The sequence below is a fragment of the Quercus lobata genome, chromosome 3 (genome assembly GCF_001633185.2).
Source record: "Quercus lobata isolate SW786 chromosome 3, ValleyOak3.0 Primary Assembly, whole genome shotgun sequence".
Lineage (NCBI taxonomy): Eukaryota > Viridiplantae > Streptophyta > Magnoliopsida > Fagales > Fagaceae > Quercus > Quercus lobata.
The window spans coordinates 46,631,826-46,659,732 of NC_044906.1; the positions used below are offsets into that span (position 1 = coordinate 46,631,826).

Sequence of the window (27,907 nt, forward strand, 5' to 3'; positions counted from 1 at the left end):
ATATGGTCCCGGCATGTTTAATGTGGCTGGTTTGGACAGAACGTAATACATGCACCTTTGAAGAAAATGAGAGAACCTTAGATCTTTTAAAAGCTCTTCTCTTCGGTACTTTGTTTAAGTGGGCGCATGTTTGGGGTTTTACAAATTGTATTTCCATTTCTGAATTCTGACACTCTATTAGATTAATTTTTTGAACCTACTGTATTTTTTCTTGATCAAAATGTTCACCATCGTGAACATGATGCTCAACATTTTTGAATAAAATTTTTATTACCTATCAAAAAAAAAAAAATAACATATGATAAAAGTAAAACCTCATATGTTGACCTACATCATCTAGGGTTGGCTGGAGTCAACACCAAACCATTGGGACAATTTCAATAGAAATTTATTACGTCATTGTATTTATATAGACTACCAAACCCCAATTCTAATTCACATAGGAAAACCTAATCCAAAATGACTTGGAAAATCCCAATTATTGAATTTAAAAAATAATCTTTTCTATAGGACATTAAATGAAAATACTAATAAACCTAATTACCTATTGGTAAAATACAAATTACTAGTAAAAATACATTCGACTCCAAAATTAAATATTACTAAATTAAAAAGTGATTTCTCTCCAAGCCACCTACATCAGTATTTCAACAAGAAATTCATACCAAGTAACATAGAGCTTCAATTATTATAGAAATTGTTACAAAACCCGTGCATTTAAGGCACAGAGCACACTAAAACTTGAATGTACATTATATCTTGTCCATATCCCACATAACATTCAAGCTTCATGGGTTTAAGATACTTATAACCTTGTGAAAGATTCTAAAACAAATAATTACATGTTATATGAATAAACACAAATCACAATAAAACCCAAACACAAGAGTGATTACTAAGGAAAAAACCCTCGACCAAAAAAAAAAAAAAAAAGTTGCTATATAATACACTTACAAACCCTCCTACTCTATAGATGTACTTGTATCCAAGCTCCCTGCTCCTTTTAGCAACCAGCAGTACCAGCCCTTTCTCTTTCAGTAGTACCAATTCCACAAGTTGAGGGTCTGTTTGGTTGGGTAGAAAACAAGAAGGATAGAAAACGGAAGAGAAAATGGGGGAGAAGTGTGTTTGGTTGAGAGTGGAAATGGAAGGAGAAAATGGTGGGGCCCAGAAATTTTCTCTCCAAGCCCACCAAAACCCAATCTCCCCAAATTGGGGAGAAAATAGGAAGCAAAACAAGGCTTGCTTTTTATGACAAAATACCCCAGCACCAACGTTCAATTCTTTGAACTTATCTTTCTTTTTTATCTTTTTCTGATGCTGTCTCATTCTCTCTCTTTTTTTATTTTTTGGGTGTTCATCTGTTTCTTCTCCTATCAGGTTTGTTTTTCTGTTTATTTTTTATTTTTTATAAAATAGTCTTGGATCCTTGAATTTTTTGTGCTTTTTAAAAAAAAAAAAATAACTAAATAAATAAAATGTCCATTCATACACAATATTTTAATAAAATATAATGTGTTACTTCTTTTTATCTTATAGAGACATGATGATAAATTTTACAAACTATATTTTCTATCCTCTCATTTTTCTTCTCAACCAAACAAAAGAGTTTTCCATCCCTCCATTTTTCCACACCCCAACCAAGCACATAAAAAAATAAAATAAAATCTCTTCCATCCTCCCACTTTTCCATCTCCCCAACCAAACGGAACCTTAAGCTAATGGATAGTCCAAGGCCACTTGAATGTTTTGGGATGATCTCTGTGATTTCCAACACCAAACACTCAATCCATAGTCCAAAAGGATAAATGGGAGTGTTGGATTTGATCTCCTCTCAAAGTGTATGGCAATTTGGAGAGGGTGAAGTTCTAGAGGCTATAATAGGTTTTTTCTCTACGGGATTGGGTAGACTCTCCTTCTCACTTCATTGAGTTAGGGTGTGATTTCATGGATTTACGAGACACTAAAGAGGGGTGGTTGGATAGGACAGAAAGGTAACGAATTCCTCTTAGGTGCAAACTCGCTCAACCAAAATTCATGCTGATTTCAGGCGCAACTCTTTGCCAAAATGATTTTCTAAAAATTGTCATTTCGCTCAAAATTTGCTGGACAACGAAATTTCATTTGAGCAAAATTCTGGCTCAGACAGTTCCAACTTCAGCTTCTGATCCTTGTCTCAAATGCAAATACAACTCAAATGAAATTTAATACATGGAAAAACTTACAATTTACACACAGACTTTGTCACAGAATTAGCCAACACTACAAATTCCTAACAATATATTTACCCACTCAAGAGAGAAAAAAAAGGTACTAGGAAAGGAGTGCAAGAAAGTTGGGCTTGATAGCTAAGTTGTCCAAAAAGCTCATAGGAGAACACTACAAATTTATGACCAACAATACCAAAGATGTAGACACAACTAAACAGAAATTCTAGCATATGTTTTCCCGCAAAAATTTTAGGGAAAATTACAATTTATTATTTACTCTGCATCCCTCACTTTTAAATATTAACTGGTTTGGATTAAACTATATATTTTGGTGAAGTATTAATGAATCCACTCCACAAGAACACCATGATAATTGAGGAAAATAATGGGAAAAAGGTTGTTCACAACTAGGATGTCAATTAGAGGATGTTGATGTGATATCACTTGAGGGTTCATCAAAACGTACCAATTTAATCCAAATTGTAAGGAGGTTTGCTTTGTTTATCTAAGAGTAAAGTAAAGTGTAATAGACCTAACCTCAGGGAGGTGAATTTTAATTTGCACAAATTTTTAACTTCTCATGCTATCAAACATGAAATATTTAAAGGAAGTATACAGCACTAATTACAAAAATAATAATAGCTTTTTCTTCTCAAAAAACTAGTATTATAAACAGGAGAGCCTAACAAATATGAAATTAAAAAACATGATAATTGAGGAACTCCCACTCACATAGCTAAGCAGTGCTGAAACGACTAAGAACATGAATCCCATAAGTGTTATCTGACAAAATATAAAGATTACTGTCAGTGAGTAGGCATGAGTATATTACATCAAAGAAAAAGTTACAAATGAATGCAACGATACAAAGAAGGAGCCAAGATTACAATACCATGTTTGGACTGATAAAAGATCCCGAATGCAACACCAAAAATCAAAGAAAAAGATAAAAGTCAGCATATCTCAGTAAAATAAAATACTAAAACTTGCTTGGAGAAAAATCATTAACAAACGTACATAGTCAGACTGATAGAAGTTCCCAATAAGGTGAAACTTTAAAATATTAAAGCCAGGGATATCATATAGGACATAACATAATTGAAGGTAACCCATCCATATAAATAGATAGTTGATATGCCAACAGTAATAAAATAAGTGACTCATCCAAAAATCTACAACTACAGATCTAGTGCGCAATTATTTAAAATAAGTGCGGGTCCAATGAAAGAATATCTTAAGAAACTATATATCTTCCATCACGCACAAAATCCATAATTCTCAAACTAGTACGCAATTATTTAAAATTCGTGTTCAAAATCTGTTTAAGATTTAGTTGCAAGAATTCTATGCTATCAAACAAATTCTCAAGTTACTAAGAAAGCATTTAAAGACAAAAGACCAGTTTCAGTGCAAATTTGAGCCTTCTGATCTGTAAGAACTTTGTCCTAAAATCAGAAAATTCCAACCTGAAACATTTGAAATTCATGATTTTTGATGTTTTTTATTAGACACCCAAAAAGATTAGGAAGCAAAAATGAACTTTCAAGTATAAAAAGATAAAGAATTGGAGAAACTGACACCACTGCACATATGAAACTAAAGGTACATACTCCAACACCAATAATAAGATTATGATATTCATGTAATTCTACAACTCCTCCATCTATGCCTTTCACAATTTGGCATACAATCAGATTAGATACATTAAAATTGAAGCAAAAATAGGCATGAGTGAAGCACTTACGGCATCCAAAGAGGAAAGATCTTAACAAAGCGAGTCCAAAAGGGCTGGAGCACATATTTGGCAAGGTAGGAGTGATCCACACCACTGTACTTGTACCTATGAAGAGCCGCTACACCATGTGCCCCTATATACCCCATTCTTCCAAATTTGTCTCAGAAAAAACCCGCTAAACAATGGATTTCAAATTAATCACTGCAATAAGCATGAGCATTTGGATTTAGATGAAGATGAAGATGAAGATGATGCCGATTATGTCAAAGAAAATCCAAGAAAACAAAGGTACAGATCACGCACGGAACGGATCTAGAGAAAAACGAGGAGATAAGAGTAGATCAGACAAACAAAGAAGAGAGAACATTGGAAAAGTGAGAAAAGGGAAAAAAAGAAAAAAAGAAACTTGGCCTTTTGGAAATTGGAATCACTGAAATATTAGTTAAATACACAGAAATTTACAATCCCCCATCATTTATAAATTTACAAGTTTGGCTGTAATATTTGTAAATTTTGAAGTTTGGACATAATTAGAATTTGTGAAATCCTTCACTATAAAAGTAGTTTCCGATTGGAATATTCCAGTGACAAGTGCATTCATTAATACAAGTTCATTTTATTTATCTTTGCTTGAGATAATACAATATATTCTTACAAAACAGCACACAGTAGAATTCAAACTTTAAGAAGTGATCTCTCTAGTAGTTAAAAAAAAAAAAAAAAAATACTAACACTTGCTGCCTGCAGCTGTTAAAGTTTACAACATAAGTGCAGCATAAACTAATATTTATAAATGGCAGTGCAAAACAACACAAGAACAAACATAGCCTTGACTTTCCTCACAAATTAAGTTCTGTACAACTATACATTTAAGCAGAATTAAAAGCATCTGATCTGAAATGTTAGTACAAAAGATTTTGTTCAACTATCGAGATAATAAGAAAAATCGCATCCAGTTGATAAAAACAAAGTTTTTTTCAAATCTCTTAAATATTTTCAAACCTGACCAAAAGTGGAGAATGGTATGGAATGTCAGAAATTTTGAATTATCGGAAACTACTTTACTGAAACGAAGGGTTTACTTCTCCAAATTCCACCACTTTCCCAAACACCACGGAAACTGCAGAATTTTTTTTTTTTTTTTTTCAGTAATGAAAGAGAAAGAGAAGTTTTTGTACGGGAAGATGGAGAAGGGGGGGGGGGGGAGGCGTTAAGTATTACTGGAAACTCCAGATCTTTTTGGTCTCCCGCCCTAATGAAAAAAAAAAAACTATTATTACTGCCTACTACTCTGTTTCATTCTCTTTCCTTCTCTTTTTTTTCTTTCTTTCCTTTTTTAAATAAAGTTAGGGGGAGAATAAAAATCAGAGTGGTGATAATTATACCGTGTATTAGAGACACGATTTCATTTGAAATTGTAAAATTTCATCATGTCATAAACTCATCGTTATATGAAACCGTATTTTAAAAACACAACTTCACAAGCTATGTATAGAGCACTTTATAACTAGTTGTATGCAACAATGTTACTAAATTTTTTTAATAAATTGTAAACGAGGTGGAATTGTTTCTTTGTTATATGTAGAATGTTAGAAATATATTATTAATAATAAAGTTACAAGATACATCATAATTGTAAAAGCGGTGGTATGCTAATTTGAAATTATTGTGAAATTATTGTCATTCGAATGACTCTAATTTGGAAATGTTATGAAAGTGTCATTTTCTTAGAATGACTTTATTATGGTATATAAGAAAGTGGTGTGTCTTGCCTTTCGCTAGACTATTCCGCTTCCTATAATGGAGAATAAAATAGCTCAAAAACCCTTTGAACCAATAGTATGGTAGATAGAACTTGACACCAAGATTTACAACACATCTTTCAAATCTATTAAACTCACAATCTAGATTTTGGAAGCATGCCTTTCTTTCATTACTAGTGAAGGATTAGTTGTTGCAAGGTCAAGAGGATCTAAACGAACTCAACCATGTTGGCCTAAGGATCATCCAACACTTAAGTCAAAGATTCAACCTCTTAATCTTTAGTGTATGGAGATTTAAGGTTTTTCTCATACCTAGAGATCAAATATGGTTGGATCCTCAAATTATGGGGCTAGATGAGTTTTGACCTTGGAGATTTTTGCCCTTGATTGTAACTAATCATATTCATTTTAGGGCAGTGATAGATTTGCATGATCTCCTCATGGGAGATATGCTCTTTCCTTATGTGGTTAACCATTTAAAAATTGAATTAGATATTGGTGCTTGATGATGCATAAAAATCGTCAATGAGCTGATTGTCCTCGATCGCTCCAAAGGGTACTTGAAGAATAAGAAACCAATAACCTAACAAAGAGCACTGGTGGGGTGCCGCCCAAAGACCCTCTAAAAGGTTAAGTCAATGAGTGAGAAATCTTTAGGAACTCTAAAGTGAGAGAACTAGAGAGTTTTCTGTGTAACTGGGAGAAGAGGAGATCTGATGCTTATATAGTGGTAAGCAGTGAATCAAGATCCCTTGGATGTAGGGCTCTTTCCTTGTAGGGAAGATATGGAATTAAGGTTTCTGAAATTTTAAAGTGTCTTTCCATATGATGAAGATATGGGCATGTAGTTGGCTCTTTGGACATGATGTGTAAGATATTTCCATATGGGGGACTATGCGTGGAGAATACATAAAGAATGGTAGGGCCCATTACCTCTGTTCATCGGCTTAGCCATCCGTTCGTCAATTATGCAGATAAGGAGACAAGGACTCATCCATTCGTCGAGCCTTCTCCCGTCCATTACCATGACAGATTCGAGGGACACCACACGGTGAAGGATGCATGGTTAGGGGACAGTGTGGATGGGACCATCAGCTCTTAAGATTACTTGGCTAGACGGATAGAGAGAGGATCTTAGGTCCATCGGGATTGCTTAGGATAGATGAGTAACGAAATTTCCTTTGACGAAAATATCCTTATCAATGCTTATTTTCCCACCTCAGGTTGTCTTATAGGGTAGAAGGTCTTTGAGTTGTAGATGAATTTATGCATCATCAACTAGTATTTTAGTTCTAAATAGGGATATGCTAATTATTAAGGGTGGTGGAAAACGTATATTATAAGATGGTCTTATAAGGCCTCTCTTTCTTAACATATATGATTTATAACTTATAAGTGTAAAACTCATATAATTACACTTTACTCACCTATGATTTGCCTACTTGTGATTTGTCTTAAATTTAACTTACTTACTTGTAGTTTTATTTTTGACACTTTATCCGCCCGTAGTTCAGTCTGTTATTGTTCCGTAACCCAACTCTGTATCTGTCGTTACTCTGACATGTTTTCTTTCAAAATCAAAACATAAAACAAATCAAAACTCCTCTTCCCCAAAACACACTCTTTCTCTCTCTCTCTCATGCTTGCTTACCCACTGAGGATGCTACCCACCTAAGTTCTTAGACCCGTTTATGCTTGGGATCCTCGGGGTGATTTCAAGCAAGGAAACCGTGGAGTTACTGATCTATTGATTTAGGGTTTTGATCGTTACCAACTCGTGATTTTTGTTAACAAATTGGATCTTGATCTGTTCGTGTTTCTCTTTATTGGGTGAGAACCTGACTTTCTGAGTTTGAAGTTTTATTTTTTATTTTTCTTTCATTTGCTCTTTTTCGCGTATTCTAGGTAGATTTAAAAATCTGCACAAAGTGTTTCGGTTGAAGTTGGGTTTAATTTTGAAGTTGGGTTTAAAAATTTGCATAAATTGTTTCTAGGTAGATTTATTTATTTTTGAAATTGGGTTTCTGCAAAGTGGTGTTTCGTTTGAAGTATTATGGATTTGATAGATCTATATGCAAAGTTTTTATGCTATCTTTAAGCTTTTGGATTGAAGTATCATGGTCTTTTGTTTGATATGCTATTTGTAGGCTTAGGGGTTTGTTTTATCTATAATTTAACATGCATATTTGAAAGCTGATATGCATGAGCAGATAAAAAGAAAGCATGATTAGTTATACACTTTATGCAAATTTTTGAATGGCTTAGGGGTTTGTTTTAGGGGATTGAGTCACATCTTTTAAGACTAATTTTCAGCCCATTGTTAAGGAACATAGTAGATTACTTCAGCAGATAAAAAGAAAGCATGATTAGTTATCCACTTTATGTAGATTTTTGAATGGAGTAGAAAACCCACATGCTAATCTTAAATCTTTTGTACTTGAAAATTTATGATTTTTTCTCTCCTTATTTGTGACTGGTATTCTTATTAACATTTTTGCAATTTTTTCGTTGTTAGATTTTCTCAAGCTCTCTGATGGCTTTGGCAAGAACAAATATATTATTCTTGTTTTAACTTTTTGAATAATGGTATATAATTTCAGTTGACATTAAAAAATTATATAATTGTAGGTAGAGCAAGATCTGGCATTATACTGCTACCTTGTGGTGCTGGAAAGTCTGTAGTTGGTGTCTCTGCAGCTTGCCAAATAGAAAAAAGCTACCTTTGCTTAACAACAAATGTTGTTTCTGTGGATCAATGAGCTTTCCAATTCAGGCTATGGTCAACCATCTAAGAAGATCAAATTATTAGTTGTGATTATTTGTGAATTGTGAAATTAGGGAGAAAGTTATATAGGTTAGAGAGAGTGAGAAATTGTACAAGCTGGCACTAATTGTGTCATGGTTATTTTTCATTTTTGCCTCAATGTTGTTGTTGTGTTTTGCCTCAAGGAATGCTGTGAACCTTTGCATAAAAGAATAATACAAAGAATGCTAGAAAAGTTGCCAAGTTTTGAATTCTTGGAATCTTCTTGCAAATTTATGCTCCAAACTTATGTTTGAAAACCAATTTTCCTTGCTGTTGTTAGTGGCTCTTGAAAACAATTCAAAGATGAAATCATTGCATTATTTACCAAACCATGAACATGTGTCATTTATAAGTCCTCAATATAACATGGAACTGATGGTCAAAACTACCATATTTTACTGAAGTTTATGTTTAGCTTCTGTCAGTTACTTTGCTTGTATTTGTGAAACAAAAGAAGCATGAGAACCCAGTAGAAAAGCTTAATGCAGAGAAATCATTCATGACAGAATATGCTAAATAAAATATCATAAAAATGAGGGAAGAAGGAATGAAATTCAGAAAAACACTTTAAACTTCCCTCTTTCTTACAATCGTAAAAGTTTGATTAAATGCAACAGTCACTCCTTAACAAGGTAGGAACAATATTACCAAGCCTTGTAAATCTACAAGGTAATATTACTAAATTAGAAGAATAGTAAATCTACAAATTTCAATTTTTGAAACAATAGGTAAGAATACAAAATCTGTTGGGTCAAGCACCAAATGAAAAAAGGAGCATGTTAGGTCAAGCATACAAAATCTAACTACTGGTCTACCAAACATTAGAATACAAAATTTAATAAGAATACAAAATATGTTGGGTCAAGCACCAAATTTTTGGAGTAGCTCACTTAGTACTAGTTTACATACTTTCTCTTGCTGCTTTGACAGCAAAACTCAGTAATATAAAATTTGCCAATATATATTAATTAAACAACAAGTAGTATTTGTCCAAATGAAAACCTGTTATTTTTCCTAATTAACACAAGTATCAAAGAATGAAAGTTTCTATAAAAAAAAAAATAAATAAATAAATAGTGAAAAGGCAGTCATCTTTTGGGTCAAGCATATTTTCTCTTGCTACTTTGACAGCAAAACTCAGTCATACAAAATCTGCCAATACACGTTAATTAAACAACAATATCCACCAAAAGCAAATACAAGCACAAGTCATTTTGTCTTTAAGCCATATGCATATAGGTTTATAACCAAAACCTCTCTACTTGTCCACTACACATCAAATATACACATCTTCCAACCAAAACAGCCAATATTGTTTTTGGCACTTGACTAGTTACATTAAGTGTGGGAACCAGGACCAAAAAAAAAAATTGATGTCCAACTTCATTTACTGCTTTTGGTGCCCTTACTGGCCTTTTTGCCCTTTCCACCAAGTAATTGAAACTTTGGTGGCCTTGATATACCAAACTTTCTGCCTTTGAACCCCATAGTAACACCACCACCACTTCTTTGACTAGGATCACCAGTAGTGCTCCCAGAGGGACTTGTTGGCTACATAATGAAATGCAATAGTTAGCATGATGCTTCAACAATATCAAGTAAGAGAAAAAAAAAAAAAAAAAAAAAAAAAAAAAAAAAAAAAAAAAACAAGAAATTAAAGTTTGATAAGATGCAATAAGTACTGCACCTTATCAAACTCTACTTTCTTGAGAAAATCATAAATTGTAACAACGAAAAAATTGTAAAAATGTTAATAAGAATACCAATCACAAATAAGGGGAGAAAAAGTCATAAATTTTCAAGTACAGAAGATTTAACATTAGCATGTGGGGTTTCTACACCATTCATGCTTTCTTTTTATCTGCTGAAGTAATCTACTATGTTCCTTAACAATGGGCTGAGAATTAGTCTTAAAAGATATGACTCAATCCCCTAAAACAAACCCCTAAGCCATTCAAAAATCTGCATAAAGTGTATAACTAATCATGCTTTCTTTTCATTTGCTCATGCATATCAGCTTTCAGATATGCATGTCAAATTATAGATAAAACAATCCCCTAAGCCTACAAATAGCATATGAAAGAAAAGACCATGACACTTCAATCCAAAAGCTTACAGATAGCATAAAAACTTTGCATATAGATCTATCAAATCCATAATACTTCAAACAAAACACCCCTTTTGTAGAAACCCAACTTCAAGAAAAAAAAATTAAATCTACCTAGAAACACTTTATGCAAATTTTTAAATCTACCTAGAATAAGAGGAAAAGAGCAAATGAAAGTAAAAGAAAAACAAAATTTCAAGCTCAAAAAGTCAGGAACTCACCCAATAGGGAGAAACATGAACAGATCAATACCCAATTTGTTAACTCAACAATCACGGGTTGTAACGCTTAAAACCCAAAATCTGTGGGTCTCATTCTTCCTTGGTTTCCTTGCACGATCAAAACCTAGATGATTTTCGGTCTAATAGATCAGGTGGGTAGCATTGTAGCATTTAAGCTCTCAGGTGGGTGAGCAAACATGGATGAGAGTGTGTTTTGGAGTAGAGGAGTGTTTGATCTATTTTGTGTTTTAATTTTGAAAGAAAACGTGTTAGAGTAACGAAAGATAGGGAGGTGAGTTATGGAGTAGTAACGGATTGAACCACGAGTGGGTAAAGTGTTAAAAATAAAATCACAGGTGGATAAAGTGTAATTACCCATATATATATATATATATGATGCAAAAAATCACCAAGTTGAGGACCTTGTCTCACCGGATGGACAATCCCACGGTGTGTCGTGTCTATGGTCCAAGCTTGCAAGAAAACTTGAGAAAGAAGTGTAATACACCAGTGTGGTGTTTGCCAAAAACACTTCGATGCTTAAGTTAGAAAGGAAGAAAAATGGTTTAGAGAAAAAAATGACCCAGAGTGGTTTTTTGGTTGAGTATTTGTGTATACCTTTGGATTATGTTGTCCCCTTCTTTTATAGTTGTTTTCCCATCTTTATGGATAATGAATTTTGGCATTTATGGGCAATGGCTAGTGCGTCATGAATAGGAGCTCTGAAGTACATAGCTCACTGGTTACCATTGTCTCGTTAGTTACTTTTTGTCATCAACGCAAGCAATAAAAGCATAATGCTTGTTTGGATCATCATAGACACGGAATGATGATCTCGTATTATTTTCAACTCATCAATTGCCCCCCTGTTCATGTTCTACATCTTTGAGACAAGGCAAGAACATATTCATCCGTTGCTTTGTTTTCCATATTTATTGCAAATCAACGTCTTATTTGCTACACGCCACGTGTTCGGTCAGGATGTCTCTTGCATGTTAGCGAATCTTAGCCTTCCCGCGCACATTTGTCCATTTATTTCGCCTTTTTCCCTCCTTTTCTCTTTTTCCATTTTTTGCTTCGTTTTTTTTTTTTTTTTAAAATTTTTTTATGACGTTTCAACTGCTCTTGGAGCCTCCTTTCTCATTGAGCCTCCTTCGTTTCCTCCCCATCTTCTGGTAAGTCTTTCATGTTCCTCTCTCTGTTTTCATTTTTTAATGGTAGACTATTCTATGGATTGTCCCTCAATCTCTTTTCTCTTTGCTCATTTGTGTGGCTTGCTTAAGGTTGTAGGTAAGTAAGGCCCCAAGGCCAAGCTTTTTGTGGGTAGGGATTGTTCTTTTAGGTTTGCCTTGCGTTTCCTCCTTCCATTGGTTCATTGTTCCGTGGGGATTGCCCGAACTTTGATGATGTTTGGGGAAGGTGAGGTTAGGTCTAGTGGACTTGAAACAGGTTTGTCCTCGTTCAAGGACCGTAGGGCTCTTAAGGTCACTTTTCCCTCGACTTTCTATAAGGCTTAGGACATCCGCTGTGTTTTGAGGGGGAAAGATGAGGGTAGGATTAGGTGCAGGTTTCAATTCCTTTCATCAGTTAGGGTTAGGATTCTTAGTGGCGATGATAGGGCTTGTCGTTCTTATGCTGACCAGGTGTGCTTCTATGAGGCTAACTTCATCAGTGGTTTTCGTTTTTCCATCCATCCCTTTCTTAGGGAGCTATTTAGCCATTTGTCGCTTGCTTTCGCCCAACTAGTCCCCAACTTGTGAAGGATAGTTATTTGCTGCATGGTGGTATGGATGTCAGCTAATGACAGAGACACCATTAGAATGGATGAATTTTTGAACCTGTATTGCCTGAGACGCTTTAGGGATCTTGGTTACTAGGAGTTCAAAACCTAGGATAAGAGTTCAAGGCTGATTCTTGAATTCCCATCTTCCCTCCGAAATTAGAAGACGAACTTTTTCTTCGTCTCTGGCGAAGGTTGGGAGACTGTTACTGGTGAGGATTTGAGTGAAGCTCCCAAGCTGCTTCGTAGTTGGGGGACCCTTGTGTCTGGTGTATCCTTTATTCGTTCTCATGCTTGTGTGTTTCTATGCTTGTGTTGTTATTTGAATCCGTTGTGTCTTTTTGTAGGTAAAGTTCATCCTAAGCTAAAGAGGCAATATCACGCTTGTCTAGAGAATGTTAGGGAGTATTTGGAGATTGTCAAGAATTTTGACGAGCTTATCTCCCCCCAATCTTTATCTTTTCATTTCCTTGGTTCGGAACCCTCCAACAAGGTTCAAAAGGATATTGAGACCGTTTGGAAAAGTAAGTGCGCCAATTTTCTTTTTCTTCTTCTTCTCTTCTTCTTCTTTATTTTTATTTTAATTTTTAATTTTTTACACATCTCTTCCATTTTTCAAGTAGGAATGACAACCATATTCAGCAAAGCAAAACTCGCTGAGGTTTAGGAGAAAAAGGCCAGGACTGATTTGTCTAGTGGCCTTCTATCAAGGAAACACCAGAAAGAGAGCGAACCATCCAAGGACGATGTTATGGTGACTTCCCCTATGGCTAAGTTTCAAGACCGCCACCTTGCCTCACCTACTTCTTCCTTGGAGCTAATCGTCTCACCTGGGGGGGGGGGGGGCGCTTTAAGACCAAAGCCATGAGTAAGGTCTCGATTACTTCTTTTTGGGAAGACGTAGGGACTGCTACGCAAAAGGCTTATGACACGATCTCTATGGAGGATCTGAAGCCTTTGATGGGAAAGCCTTCTTTTGAGTTGATGTCATCACACGTTCATAAGATCATGCATGTATGTGTTCTTCTTACGCGCATTTTTTTTTTCATCTGTCACCTGTTTGTCGTTGCAGGTGTTAGGAGAGTCCTTGTACATCTCTGGAAAGTACTTGGACTATGATAAGAAGTTAAATGAGGCTCAATCTAGGATTGCTTCTCTTTCTGCCAAGAACGAGTCCCTGACGATCCAAATCTCCACTCTTACTGACGTGGTCAAGAAGGGCAAGGATCGTCTAAAGACTTTGGAGGAGAACATCGACACTGAGAAGGCATCTTCAAAATTGAAGGATAAACAAATTGACGAGGCCCTCATGAAGGTCGACAAGGCAGGTTTTGAAGCAGTGGAGAAGTTTAAAGCTTCTGATGAGTTTTCAGATAAGCTCTGTGACTACTATGTGGATGGTTTTGAGCTCTTTCATAAGTATCTGGCAAAGCATCATCTTGAGATGGACTTATCTCAACTCGACATGGAAGAGATAGAGAAGGAAGTTTTGGAGGATCGTCCTTCTGAGGCTACCACGGAAGAACTTCTAGAGGATCGTCCTTTTGGAGTGGCGACGGAGGGTGAGGTTATACCAGATGTAGTTGCATCCCTATAGATCCTTCCTTCCCTAGTCTTCCTTGAGGATTTTCCTTATTTTTGCAAGGCAAAGACATTATATGCCCCTTCTCTTAGCGCTCATTGTTTTGAGCACATCTACTTGCCTTTTTCATTCTTATGAACAACCTCTTGAGCTCGTTTATTTTGAGCGCATAATTTATAAATTTATGAATTTGTTTCGCAATTGTTTTTGCGACGATTTTGTCGACTGTTCCTGAAGCCATTTCCAAATCGCAAGAAGAGGTTATATATTTTCATCTTCTCTTTTAGGTCACGTATGAGTGATGATGTTGTTATGTTCTAACAACATTCTTCTAAGTCATGTATGAATGACGTTTTAACAATATTGTTTGTAAGTCATGTATGAATGATGCTTTTTGTTATGTATTGATAAAATTATTTTTGGCCACAGATGAATGATGATCTTGTTATGTATTCATGTATGAATGACGATCTTGTTATGTATTAATAACTTTAAGTTAAGTATGAATGATGATTTTGTTATGTATTAATAACATTATTTTAAGTCATGTATGAATGACAATCTTGTTATGTATTAATAACTTTACTTTAAGTTAAGTATGAATGACGATTCTGTTATGTATTAATAACATTATTTTAAGTCATGTATGAATGGCAATTTTGTTATGCATTAATAACTTTATTTTAAGTCATGTATGAATGACGATCTTGTTATGTATTAATAACTTTTCTTGAGTCATGTATGAATGACGACTTAGTTATGTATCAATAATTTTTATTAAGTCATTTATGAATGATGGTTTCGCTATGTATTAATAACTTTATTTTAAGTCATGTATGAATGACGATCTTATTATGTATTAATAACTTTTCTTAAGTCATATATGAATGACGACTTAGTTATGTATCCATAACTTTTCTCTTGCATGAATGGTGTTTTGTACATATTAATACTTTTTCTTAAGTCATGTATCAATGATGATTTGGCCAATGGTTCGTAATGGGAGAATCAACTACGCATAATTCCTGAATAGTACTTCTGAGTTTGTTTTATTGATAGGGAGGCAAAACATTCCTTCGTCTATGTAAAGCAAATAATAATAAAAAAGAGGAAAATAAAAGTAAACATTGTAAATATTTTGGAATACTTGGGGATTGTTCTTACTAGTAGTATCTCTTTAAGTGTTCTTTGTTCCATGGACGAGGTAGTTCTTGTGTCCAAGGTCTTCAAGTAGTATGATCCTTCTTTGGAGTAGTGAATGACTTGGTAGGGTCCTTCCTATGCTGGGCCTAGCTTCCCTTGGGACGAGTCCTTTGTTGCCTATGAGACTTTCCTAAGGATGAGATCACCTATGTTGAATCTTTTCACCTTCACCTTCTTGTTGTAGTATTTGGCCATTGCTCCCTTGTATTTTTCCATCCACTTTGAAGCTTCGCCTTTCACCTTATCAATCAGATCCAAATTATTGTTGAGTTCTTGGTGGTTCCTTTACTCTTCGTACACTTTGACCCTGATGTTCGTCAGTCCTACTTCCACTGGTATGACAGCTTTAGTTCGAAATGTTAGTCTGAATGGTGTTTCTCCTGTTGGTACTTTTATGGTAGTCTTGTATGCCCATAGAACGTTAGGCAGCTCTTCTGGGCATGCACCCTTTGCGGTCAAGCCAAGTTTTGATAATTTTAAGCAAGTTTCTGTTCGTCACTTCTGTTTGACCATTAGCTTGAGGGTGTCTTGGAGAAGAGTAATGGTTTTTTTATGCCTTATTCTTGGCAGAAATTTTGAAACTTAGGGTTGTCAAACTGCTTCCCATTGTCTGATATGATTATGTTTGGAATGCCGAATCTATAGACTATGTTTTTTCATACAAAGTTGGTGATCTTGGCTTCTGTGATCATCGCTGTTGGCTCGGCTTCCACCTACTTCATGAAGTAATCAATTGCGACGATGAGAAAATTGTATTGCTTCCTTTCTATGGGGAGTTGTCCCATTATGTTGATCCCTTATTGAGCGAAGGGCCATGGAACGGTTACGGCATCATTGGCTCACCTGGTCTCGTTTGGACATTCGCAAAGCGTTGGCATTGGCCACATGCTTTGATGAGATCATATGCATTCTTTTGTAGCGTTGGCTAGTAATACCCTACTCTAAGTGCTTTTCCCGCTAAAGATCTTGCTCTTGTGTGGCTACCATAGACGCCTTCGTGTATCTCTCAAAGTACGTAGTTGACTTCTTCTTTGTTGACACAACAAAGATAGGGGAGAGAGTATCCTCTTCTGTAGAGGGCATTGTTAATAAGGACAAAGTGAGCAGCGCTGATCTGTACCTTTCGTGCTTCGAACCTGTCTTCTGGGAGTTGACCTTCCTTCAAGTAATGAATGATGGGAGTCATCCATTCATCCTATTCTTGTATCTTCATGACTTCATCACCTGCTCTCCCTCTGTGTTGGGCTACCCCTTTGTTTCCATGCATAACTCTGGAGATATGCCGTGTTCGTCTGATAAGGCTAGACATGCTAAGAAATCAGCTTCAATATTTTTTGCACGAGGGATTTGCTAGAACTCGACACTGTCTAAGTATTGTAGGAGTTATTTGACGATCTTCAAATACTTCTGCATTCTTTCCTCCTTCGCTTCATAATCTCCTTTTACCTGGCCAACTACAAGCTGAGAATCGGCTTAGATGATGAGGGTCTTGGCTTCGAGGACTCTTGCAAGACTCAATCTTGTTAGGAGTGCTTCATACTCGGCTTCATTGTTGGTTGTTGGGAACTGTAATTTGACCGCGTACTTTAGAATTTCTCCTTCAGGTGATATGAGAACCTCACCTGCTCCTCTAGCTTTCTTGGTGGCGGACCCATCAGTCTGGACCATCCATGTCTTCTTTTAGGGCTGTTCTTCCTCTTGAGGATAAGTGAATTCTACAATAAAATCAGCAAAGACCTGGGCTTTGATTGTTACTCGAGGGCGATATTCTATGTTGAACTGGCCAAGCTTTATAGCCCATTGGACGAGGCACCCTGTTGCATCTATCTTGTTCATCGTCTTCCTTATCGGTTGGTCTATCATAATGACGATGGGATGTGCTTGAAAGTAATGGCACAGTTTTCTAGAAGTGACCACTAAGGCGAAAGCGATCTTTTCTAACCTTGGGTAATTTGCTTCAGCTCCCTAAAATGCTTAGCTGGGGTAGTATACTGGCCTTTGCATGTCTTCCTCTTCTTTGATTAGTGTCGAGCTTATTGCTGTGTTGGTGTCGATGCTTGGCCTTGACCGGTCAAGCGGAAAAACCGCCGCCGCTGCGCCTTCATTTGACCCGCCATGGTGACAACTCCCATGCTCGGGGCCTCATTGGAGGGCCCCTCTCAATGTGTATGCATGTGTGTTTCACGTGGAGTTTCGGGTGCTCTCTCTCTCAGTGGAGGAAGGTAGGTCTACCTTTGGCGTTATAGCAGGAATTTGGGCCAAATGTTAAGGGATTACCAAAGGTAATTGGAGTCGCTACCAATCATTGGGTTTTTCTAAGGTGTGATTGGTCACCCGTATCTAGTTGATTTTATTACCAATCCTAAGCTAAGAAAAAAAGTCATTTTTCCTAATCTAATATGGATGGCAAAAAAATTCTTGATTCTTAGGTTCGGAAGTTTGGTTACGTATGGAGAAGGTGTTAGGCACCCTACAATGCAGACGGTCCTTTGTCTTGATAAAACCTTAATTTTTGGAGATTGGCAGTAAAAACATGATTTTGGCATTGGCTTTCGGGGCTTTGCATACATGGGGGCTTTGAGGTTTGGCTTTTGAAAGGGTATGGTCCCAATCTATGCTTTCCTATGGCATTCAAGCCAAGTACCAGATTTCCACGGCGAAAATTCGGCAACACATCACCTTACTTTCACAGTAGAAATTTGGCATTGCTTTACCTTAGGTGACATGGACTACGACGATCACACTGGAAGGGGGGAGCGGGTATATATATATACATCATGCACAATGCAAACACACAAAGCAGGAAAGTAAATGCCGACATCCTTAGAGCATGGCCCAAAATATAAGTACAGGAAAATAAACAGGGGTAGCCATACTCTAAAGATGAGGATGAATGGTACAAGACGTGATATACCTAATACAAACCATCTAAAGGAGAAAGGGAGGAGGAAGGAGGGGGTTTAAAAGAGTACATAACTGAAGGGAAAAGCTAAACTCCTAAACCTACTAATTGTAGCCACTTGGCTCATATTTGCGTGCTCACATTCTTGCCCCTTTTGCTTGCACCCGGGAGACCATGCCCTAGCTCCATGCGTCCTCGCTCCATGTGTGTACATGCAAAGGCAAAGACAAGAAACCATCAGATAAGCCATGGAAGGAAAAGATGCACAGAGCACAATAAAGAGGCATAAAGCAGATAAACATGATAGATAGACATGGCAAACATAAAAACCAGGATACGAGCAAAAAGGGAAACAAAGCAAGATAGCAAATAAACAAGGGTGGTGTCCGCGAGGGACAAATGTAGGTTTGGATTAGATGTCCATAGCTTCATTATGTTGAAGCATGGACGACATAGTAGGAAGCAAGACTTATGCATGGACATGTAAGCATGCATGTAAAGATGCGTAGAAAGCTAACGGGTGGCACAAACAAGCATGGCAAGCATATCATCGCACGAAGCAAAAAAGGAAAGGGTTGACACAGAGCAACCCAACATCCGGAGATGCCTCCCAAGTGGTTACATCCAGACATGGCCTCTTGTGCGTCGGATACAACCACACAACCGCATACCCACTAAGGGCATCAAATGTGGCAAAGCCTAGAACAAGAGAGGCTAATATAAGCATGAAGCATAGAAGCAAGCAAGCACAGACATGCAAATAGGGGTGATCCAAACCCTTTGATATGGGCCAAGGTGTATGGACGATGACAAAGACCATAGGGTCTAGATTGGGTTCGAACCAATAGGCCAAAACACAAGAAAGAAAGGTAAAGTGACAAAAGGGCTACAATAGCACATGGCAAGACAAACATAATCTAGGTCTAAGAACACAAACATGGTATGGAATGCACAAGTACATGGAAGATGGCATAAAGCAAGCAGAGCATAGATCCAAGCACATAAGCATGTGGAAACATAGATCTAGACATATAAGCATAACAACATGTGAGCAAACATGTAGAAAGCTAGTACGTAGACATGGTAGAATATGGATCCAAGCATATAGCCATGTACGGATGTAGATCTAAGCATAAAATATGGCATAAAAACCCTAAGCATGTAGATCGGGACAAATAAACATGTGAACAAGCATAAAAGAACATGGATCTAAGCTAAAAACATGCTAGAAACAAGATAAAGAAAGAAACATGTCAAAGAAAGCAATAAAACATATTATTCTAGTAAAAAGAAAGACAAATGCTAGAAAAGAGATCTAGAAGGTTAAGAGGTGTGGATGATAGCTAAAAAGGCTACATCCACACCCCTAAACCCCAAATCCCAAGTGTAGAACCAAGGAAAAGAAGATTGGGTGCAAAAGCAATACCTTGTGTTCTTGGTGAAGAGGGAAGAATCAAGAGACTTTGATGTGTTTTTTGGAGTGTTTTTGGGCTTTTTTTGGTGTTTGGAATAGAGAAAAAAACGTAGAGAGAAACTAGGTAGAGAGCAAATTTCAGAAAAATGTGTGTCCCCCCTAGTCTGATGGATGCCTAGAGCTATTTATAGCCCCAGGTGCGTTTTGCGAGGTAGCAACCATTTTAGGGCTGGCGACAGCCATTCAAGGGCTGCCAACCTCAAAAAACCTCTAATCGGGATGATCTTGACACCTTTGAATAGATCTTCATTTTTAGTTTCTAAAATGGTATGGAACTCAAAAATCCAATGGTCGGATCAAAAGTTATGACTCCTGGAAGTTTGTGGTGCAGCAATTGGTGCGTTAACCCAGTTTTCGTGATATCTCAGCCGTTCTAACTTTGATTTCGATCCATGAATAGTCATTGGAATGAGAATTTGATAATCTTCACAATGACATTAGTTTCAACCGGTTTCGACGGCCGGATCAAAATTAGGGTTTTTGGGCCCATTAGAAGTCAACTTTGGGTTAAACTTGGTTAAAGTGGCTAAAAATCTCCGAGAAGCTTAGGTTTGATGAAAAACTATGAAATGTGTTATTTGTGTGGATTTTGACATTGTTTGACCTTCGGTCAACCTAGGTTGACTAAGGGCATTTTGTTCATTTTGGCTAAAAAAGGTACTTTGAGCGCTCTAGTGTCTAAACGGGTTACACCACGTTATTATATATGTTCTTGTGACCTCATGGAGAGGAAATGATTTTTTTGGATTTTTCGTGGTCTGGCATGCAAATCGAGGGCGAACAAAATACGATATCAATAGTTGGATATTGCCAAATAGAGTTGCAGCTTCTTTCCTGTTATTAAAGGGCTTAACAATGGTGGCTGTGTTAGGTATTCTTTTAGCTTTGTCAAAGCTTCCTCACACTCGTTTGTCCATTAAAAGGCCTTTTTCAAGACCTTGAAGAAGAGTAGGCATTTGTCTGTCGCTCGAGAGACGAATCTGTTCAATGCTGCAACTTTTCTTGTTAAGCTCTGTACTTCCTTCACTGTTCTAGGGGACTTTACCTCCGTTACGGCCTTTATTTTGTCTGGATTAGCCTCTATGCCCTGTTGAGATACCGTGAACCCCAAAAATTTCCATGATGACATGATAAAGACGCACTTTGTAGGGTTTCATTTCATCTTATACTTAAGCAGTGTGTCAAAGGTTTCCTTCAGGTCATCCAGGTGGTCCGCTTCATCATTGCTTTTCACCAACATATCATCTACGTACACTTTCGCATTTCTTCCTATCTGATGAGAGAACATGTGATTAACCCACCTCTGGTATGTGGCCCCCACATTCTTCAGTCCGAAAGGCATCACCTTGTAGAAGTATAAAGCTTGGCTAGTGATGAATGAGGTCTTCTCTTGATCTTCCTTGTCCATCATGATCTGGTTGTAACTAGAGAAGGCGTCCATGAAGCTTAGAAGCTTGTGTCCAACAGTTGAGTCCACCAGTTGGTCGATCCTGGGTAAGGAGAATTTATCCTTTGGGCATGCTTTGTTGAGATCTGTGAAGTCGACATACATTCTCCACTTGCCGTTGTTCTTTTTTACCATCACTACGTTGGCTAGCCATTCAGGGTAAAACACTTCCCTTATAAAGCCTGCCTCCAAGAGTTTTTCAACCTCTTCTACTACTGCCTTATTGCGTTCAGGTGTGAATATTCTTCATTTTTGCTGCACCGGTCTACACTCCATATTAACATTGAGACGATGCTGGATGACTCCTCTGTCGATTCCTGGCACATCTTCGTGCTTTCAAGCAAAACTGTCTTGGTTCTCTCTCAGGAAGTTTGTTATCTTTGTCTTCTCTGAGGCTGAGAGTGCTGAACTTATTTTCAAGACTTTGGATGGATCTTCAGGGACGACCTCAATTTCCTATGGTACTTTTGATGGTTCGAGTATTGGTTCAGGTTCGTCTATCATCCATGTGTGGTTTTCCCCTAATGCTAGGGCAACTTAATAGCATTCTCTTGCTAGGACTTGGTCTCCTTTGATTTCCCCTATGTCATGGGTTGTAGGGAATTTAACCTTCAAGTAGTAGGTTGATGTTGCCACTTTCAACTTGTTGAGCGTTGGTCATTTAAGGATGACGTTGTATATCGATGGGCAATCTACCACGAGGAAGTCAATCTCCTTAGAGACTTGTGTTGGATAAGTGCCTGCAATTATGATTAGCTTAACAATACCTTTGGGAATAACCCTGTCCTCAGTGAAACTCACCAGTGGGGAAGTGAATGGTCGTAACCTTTCCTTGTTCAGCTTCATTTGTTGGAAGATTGGTAGATAGATGATGTCATCTGAGCTTCCATTATCTATTAGTACCTGATGCATGTTGAACTTCTCCATCTTGAGCATTATAGCTAGTGAATCGTCATGGGGCTGTCTAACGCCACAAGCGTCCTTCTTAGAAAAGACGATGTCTGGTTCATAGTATCTAGGCGTTTTTTAAGGGGGGAACCGTGAGTGTATGCTGTTTACCTCTCTAGCATACGCCTTCTTTAGTGATTGGGAGGATCCTCCTACAACCAATACTCCTGAGATCATCCTTATTTCTCCTATGGGGGCTTTATTGCCCCCCGTCTCTGGCTCCTTTTCCTTCTCGTCGCTTTGTTGTCTTCTATACAGCTTCGTTCTTCGTACGAACTTCTGCAATTTTCCCTAACAGATTAATGTTTCTACTTGGTCCTTTAGGTGCCTGCATTCGTTAGTGCAATGCTCGTGGTCCTAGTGGAATCTATAGTACTTTCTTTTGTCTCATACTTCTGTTGGGGTATGAATGGGTCTAGGCCATTGCAAAGCTGGTTCGTCCTTTATCTGCATCAATACTTGCTCGATAGGCATCAGCAGAGGAGTGAAACTAGTAAACTTAGGTCTTCGATCAGGGAAGTTCTTCTTTTTATCCAATGCATGCCCAGTACCCCGTGTTTCCTTCTTCCTATCAAGGTTATGACTAGTTCCTTCGTCTCTTTTCCTTTTAGTCGTCACTCCTTTGGCTATTATTGCGTTTTCTGCATTCATAAATTTCTAGGCCTTGTGAAGTAATTCTGCTATTGTTTTCGGTGGACTCTTGATGATTGAGAAGAAGAAATCTCCTGGTAGCAATCCCGCTTGGAAGGTTTTACAGATTACTTGGTCTTCCACTTCGTCCACCTGTAGTAACTCTTCGTTTAAGCATGTCACATATTATCTCAGTGATTCTCTTTCTGCCTGGCGTATGTTGAGAAGATGCCCAGTTAGCTTCATGTGTCGTTTTTTGCCCATGAAGTGACGAACAAAACCCATGCTGAGCTAATCGAAGTTCGCAATAGTGCTTGAAGGTAGTTTGCCAAATCATACCCTAGCTATGCCCTTCAGTGTTGTTGGGAAGACCCTGCACATTACTTCGTTTGGGTCATCCGTAAGAGCATCAAAGTCTTGAACGACTCAATGTGATCCAAGGGATCTCTTGAGCCATCAAAGAACTCCAATTGGGGAAGATGAAACTTTGGTGGGAATGGACAGTTCAACACTTTTGTGGTGAATGGTGAGTTCGTCCTCCAGATCACTTCGCCCAAGTTCTCCACGGCTCAATCTTTAATTGCATTCTTGAGTTTGTCCATCTCCCACCTCATGTTGCGAAGCTTGCTTTCCATCCTTAACGAGTTTTCTTTTTGGCGTTCTTGTCCTTATGTTCGCCTGGCTATCCGATCCTTCCTCATTGTGGTTTCCTTCAATCTTCTGAAGCTCTTCTTTATTCTGGTTCTCCAGGATCCGCTGTCGTTCCTCATTCTGGGGTTCAACGGCTCTCCTCAATTCTTCATTCTGGTGAGTCACTTCTTCTAAGATGGCTGTCAGGGCTTAGATTTGTTGTGTAGCTTGTTTAGCATCCATCTCATGCTACGAGGTTCTCTTTGTCACTTAGGGAAGATGACTTTGAATGATCAGCGTTCCCCACAGATGGCGCCAAACTGATGATGCAAAAACTTATCGAGTTAAGGACCTCGTCTCACCAGATGGACGATCCCGTGGTGTGTCGTGTCTATGGTCCAAGCCTGCAAGAAAACTTGAGAAAGAAGTGTAATACACCGGTGTGGTTTTTGCCAAAAACACTCCGATGCTTAAGTCAGAAAGGAAGAAAAATGGTTTAGAGAAAAAAATGACTCAGAGTGGTTTTTGGGTGAGTATTTGTGTGTACTTTTGGATTATGTTGTCCCCTTCTTTTATAGTTGTTTTTTTTTTGTCTTTATGGATAATGAATTCTGGCATTTTTGGGCAACGGCTAGTGTGTCATGAATGGGAGCTTTGAAGTACAACGCTTACTCGTTATCGTTGCTCCATTTGTTACTTTTTGTTATCAACGCATGCAATAAATATGTAATGCTTGTTTGGATTGTCATTCCGTATCTATGACAATCTTGTGTTATTTTCGGCTCATCAATATATATATATATATATATATTAGGAGGGATGTCTTATAAAACCGTTTCCTAAGATAATTTCCTGAAATGAGGGGTAAAGAATGACATGCCTTTCGTCAGTATTAAACAATGCTGCAGCAGTGCAGACTGAGCAAGAGAACCAGCGTGTGATGGTGATTTGTGACAATATTGGTATCTTGATTTCTTCGAATTTCGAAATACATCACACATGCTAGTTATATTATATTGCTTTGCATTTTAACCTTTTCTGTTTGCAAACTTTGCATTTTGCAACTTGCTACTACACTCAGACGTGACGTTACTACCAATAAAACTCTAAACTACCCAAGCTCCAAAGTGCAAACCTTACCTCAATGTTTTGTTTTATAATTTTGTAATCTCTAAACAATTGATGAAGACTGCAATTTCATTCTTAAAAATTTTGCATTTCAACTCTTGTATTGCGTATCCTTCAAAAAAAAAAAAAAAAAACACTCTTGTATTGCGTAACAGATTCGTGTGTTAGAGCATTAGCATTGGGGAATGCTAATGGATCTAAGAGGAATTTGACATTTTAAAGCTAAAAACCTCCTGCATCAGTGAATGTTAAACAGCAGTATTGCAAATTTTTTTGCAATACTGCTACAGTACAATTCTAAACATAGAATTGTACTGTTCACGAATTGCAAAAAAAATAATAATATTTTATTATCCTATTTAACACGAAATTTCTCTCTCATCCCTCTCATTTTCCTGTGCTCTTCTCACTCTTTCTTCTCTTTCTCCATCTGCTCTCTCCTCTCTGAAACTTCATCGCCAAAATTTCTCACCCATCTCCAAAATTTCTCACCCATCTCACACGGCCACTCTCTCATCTCTCATCGCACGGCCTCTCATCTCTCATCGCACGGCTTCTCTCTCATTGCACCGGTGCTGGGTTTTGGATTTTTGAGGTTGGAGGTTGGATCGGCGAGCTGGGTTTGGATCGTTGGGCTGGGATCGGTTGATGGTGGGTTTGGATCGGTTGATCGGTGGGTTTGAAATGGTGGATCGGTTGATCGGTGGGTTTTTGTGACGCTGGGTTATTGTTTGGGGAGATGGTGGGTTTGGATCAGCGTGGGTCGGTTGATCGTTGCACCGGTGTGTGTGTGTGGCTCTGTTGATAGTTTGTGTTTGTGTGTGTGTGGCTTTGTTGTGGTTGGGTTGTGGCTGAAGTGGCTGGTTATTCTGGGTTTCCGATGGGTTTTTTTTTTTTTTAAATATGGGTTTTTGTTCCGGTGGGATTTTGGTGAGCAGTGGGCAGTGGTGGCTTGGGTTTTTCTGGGTTTTGTTCCGATGGGTCTGTGTGTGTCACACAGGTGTTGAGGGAGAAAGAGAGGAAGGCTTTGTGTGTTGAACCGGTGTTGAGGGAGAAAGAGAGGAAAAAAAAGACTGTTGGAAAGCCTAGGAAAACAAAAGTTTCGGTTAAAAAAAAATAATAAAGAAAGATTAAAAGATAATATTTTAATAAAAATAGAAGTTTGGGATGTAGAGGTATTGTAAAATAAGATGATATAAATGATAAAGTGGTTTTTAGAATTGTAAAATAGAATAGCATTAGCATTTTCCAATGCTAATGCTCTTAGATTCTCGTCCTCTACTTTTTAAGAAAGGGGCACTTTTTACATGGCTTCGCTCTCTGCTTTTTGCACCACTTGTAGCACAAGGCATCCCGCATTCAGATTTTTTAAAGAAGACAAAACCTACGATCACCTTTCAATTTATATTCAATAAGTATTGGACTTTATTAAAAAAAAAAAAGAAAGTGGGCAAATCTATGGCATCTTTTCTCAACAATAGCTGCGTTATCCTAAAAATGATTCTTCTTGTGGAATTGGTAAACGAATGCTTTAGGACAAAAGAGTTGGTTGGTGATTTATGCCTGCTTCGAAATTTTACCCTGTAAATGTAATAAAGAGGTGCTGACTTTTTTTTTTTTTTTTTTTTTTTACTTTTACTTAATTGTCATTTTTTTAATTAAAAAATATATATATATATTTATATATATATATATATATATATATATATATAGACACACACATATGTATAACACCTTTTGTAAAGAGAGTAAAAATAAATATCAATTTGCACTAATTACAAGTAAAAAATTTAATGGAGTAAACAGTATTTCAAACTTTTTAAAATTTTTGGCAATGAAATTTTTAAGTAAGAGCAAATTGTTAATTATTTGAATGGTTACAATTTTTTTAATGGAAGAAATATGACAAACAAAATTTTCCCATAGAAAGTTGCACACAATATTTATTTTGGAGGAAAACTTTTTTTGTTTTCCTTTTCCAAAATGATTCATTTTCTAAAATAATATATTTACTTCTTGTTTTTGGTTGCAACCCTAAAAATATATTTTGTTATTGGCACATAAATTATCAATTTTTGTGTAATAACTTACCCTTATTTAAAAGGGTGCAGTATTAATTTGATGAAGTCTCTATTTTGTCCAAAAATTTACTAAAATTTAATGAGTTTTTTGGTGAAATTTTTTAATGAGTTGGTTTTTTGTTGGGAGGGGGGGGGGGAACTTTCTCAATGTCTTGCCCCCAATGGAAACTATAGGTACGGTTATATAACCAACGTATGGTTACATAATCAGATCCTAGAGTACAACTACAATAGGATCTAACCTTTGTAGTTGTACATTGAGGTTATAAATAGCGAACGCTAGACACATACAACCAATGTAGGATAAACATCCATATATATATATTTTTGAATAAACAGTAATACTTATTAGAACACATAAGAAAATAATAATCGGAGAGAAGTAGCATTGCCAATTACTATTTATTTTCATGAGTGGTCCTAAAAAAAGCCAGCCTTGATCGTGTAACACGCTCCGTGTTATTAAATTCATCACTGCTAGTTCTTACTTCTTAGCTTAGGTGAGGTGACTCACCCATTGAATCTCGTTCTCGCTGTTGTTGATGTGTGTGGTTATAATTAAACTACAAAGCAATTTTTATAATTTATTTTTTATTATCTGATGTATCAAACTGGCTTCATCACTTATAGAAGGTTAAGGGGTGTGGATGATAGCTAAAAAGGCTATATCCACACCCCTAAACCCCAAATCCCAAGTGTAGAACCAAGGAAAAGAAGATTGGGTGCAAAAGCAATACCTTGTGTTCTTGGTGAAGTGGGAAGAATCAAGAGACTTTGATGTGTTTTTTTGGTGTGTTTTTGGGCTTTTTTTGGTGTTTGGAATAGAGAAAAAACATAGAGAGAAACTAGGCAGAGAGCAAATTTCAGAAAAATGTGTGTCCCCCCTAGTCTAATGGGTGCCTAGGGCTATTTATAGCCCTAGGCACGTTTTTCGAGGCAGCAGCCATTGTAGGGCTGTCGGCAGCCATTCAAGGGCCGCCAACTTCAAAAAACCTCTAATCGGGATGATCTTGACACCTTTGAATAGATCTTCATTTTTAGTTTCTAAAAAGGTATGGAACACACCTTTGAATAGATCTTCATTTTTAGTTTCTAAAAAGGTATGGAACTCAAAAATCCAACGGCCAGATCAAAAGTTATGACTCTCGAAAGTTTGCGGTGTAGCAATCGATGCGTTAACCCAGTTTTCGTGACATCTCGGCCGTTCTAACTTTGATTTTGACCCATGAATAGTCGTTGGAATGAGAATTTGATAATCTT

General features: G+C 37.2%; 1 protein-coding gene and 1 long non-coding RNA gene across 4 annotated transcripts in view; one reads left to right on the plus strand and one right to left on the minus strand.

Moving 5' to 3' along the window:
* LOC115981946 (choline/ethanolaminephosphotransferase 1) overlaps positions 1 to 5,130 on the minus strand; it is a 33,958-nt gene extending 28,828 nt beyond the window's left edge. The window contains exons 1-4 of one of the 3 annotated variants that reach the window (XM_031104393.1): positions 4,948 to 5,130; positions 3,955 to 4,146; positions 3,103 to 3,112; positions 2,943 to 2,993 (exon numbers count right to left, since the gene is read on the minus strand). In XM_031104393.1, coding sequence (XP_030960253.1) covers positions 2,943 to 2,993; positions 3,103 to 3,112; positions 3,955 to 4,091 — 198 coding nt within the window. In that variant the 5' untranslated portion in view covers positions 4,092 to 4,146; positions 4,948 to 5,130. The remainder of the gene's footprint in view (positions 1 to 2,942; positions 2,994 to 3,102; positions 3,113 to 3,954; positions 4,147 to 4,947) is intronic. The other 2 variants (XM_031104392.1, XM_031104390.1) reach the window with 2 other exon arrangements.
* Positions 5,131 to 7,209: 2,079 nt separating this feature from the next.
* Positions 7,210 to 8,727, plus strand: LOC115981720. The gene is made up of 2 exons (XR_004089418.1): positions 7,210 to 7,538; positions 8,337 to 8,727. It is a non-coding gene; the product is annotated as an uncharacterized LOC115981720 (long non-coding RNA).
* Positions 8,728 to 27,907: the final 19,180 nt, after the last annotated feature.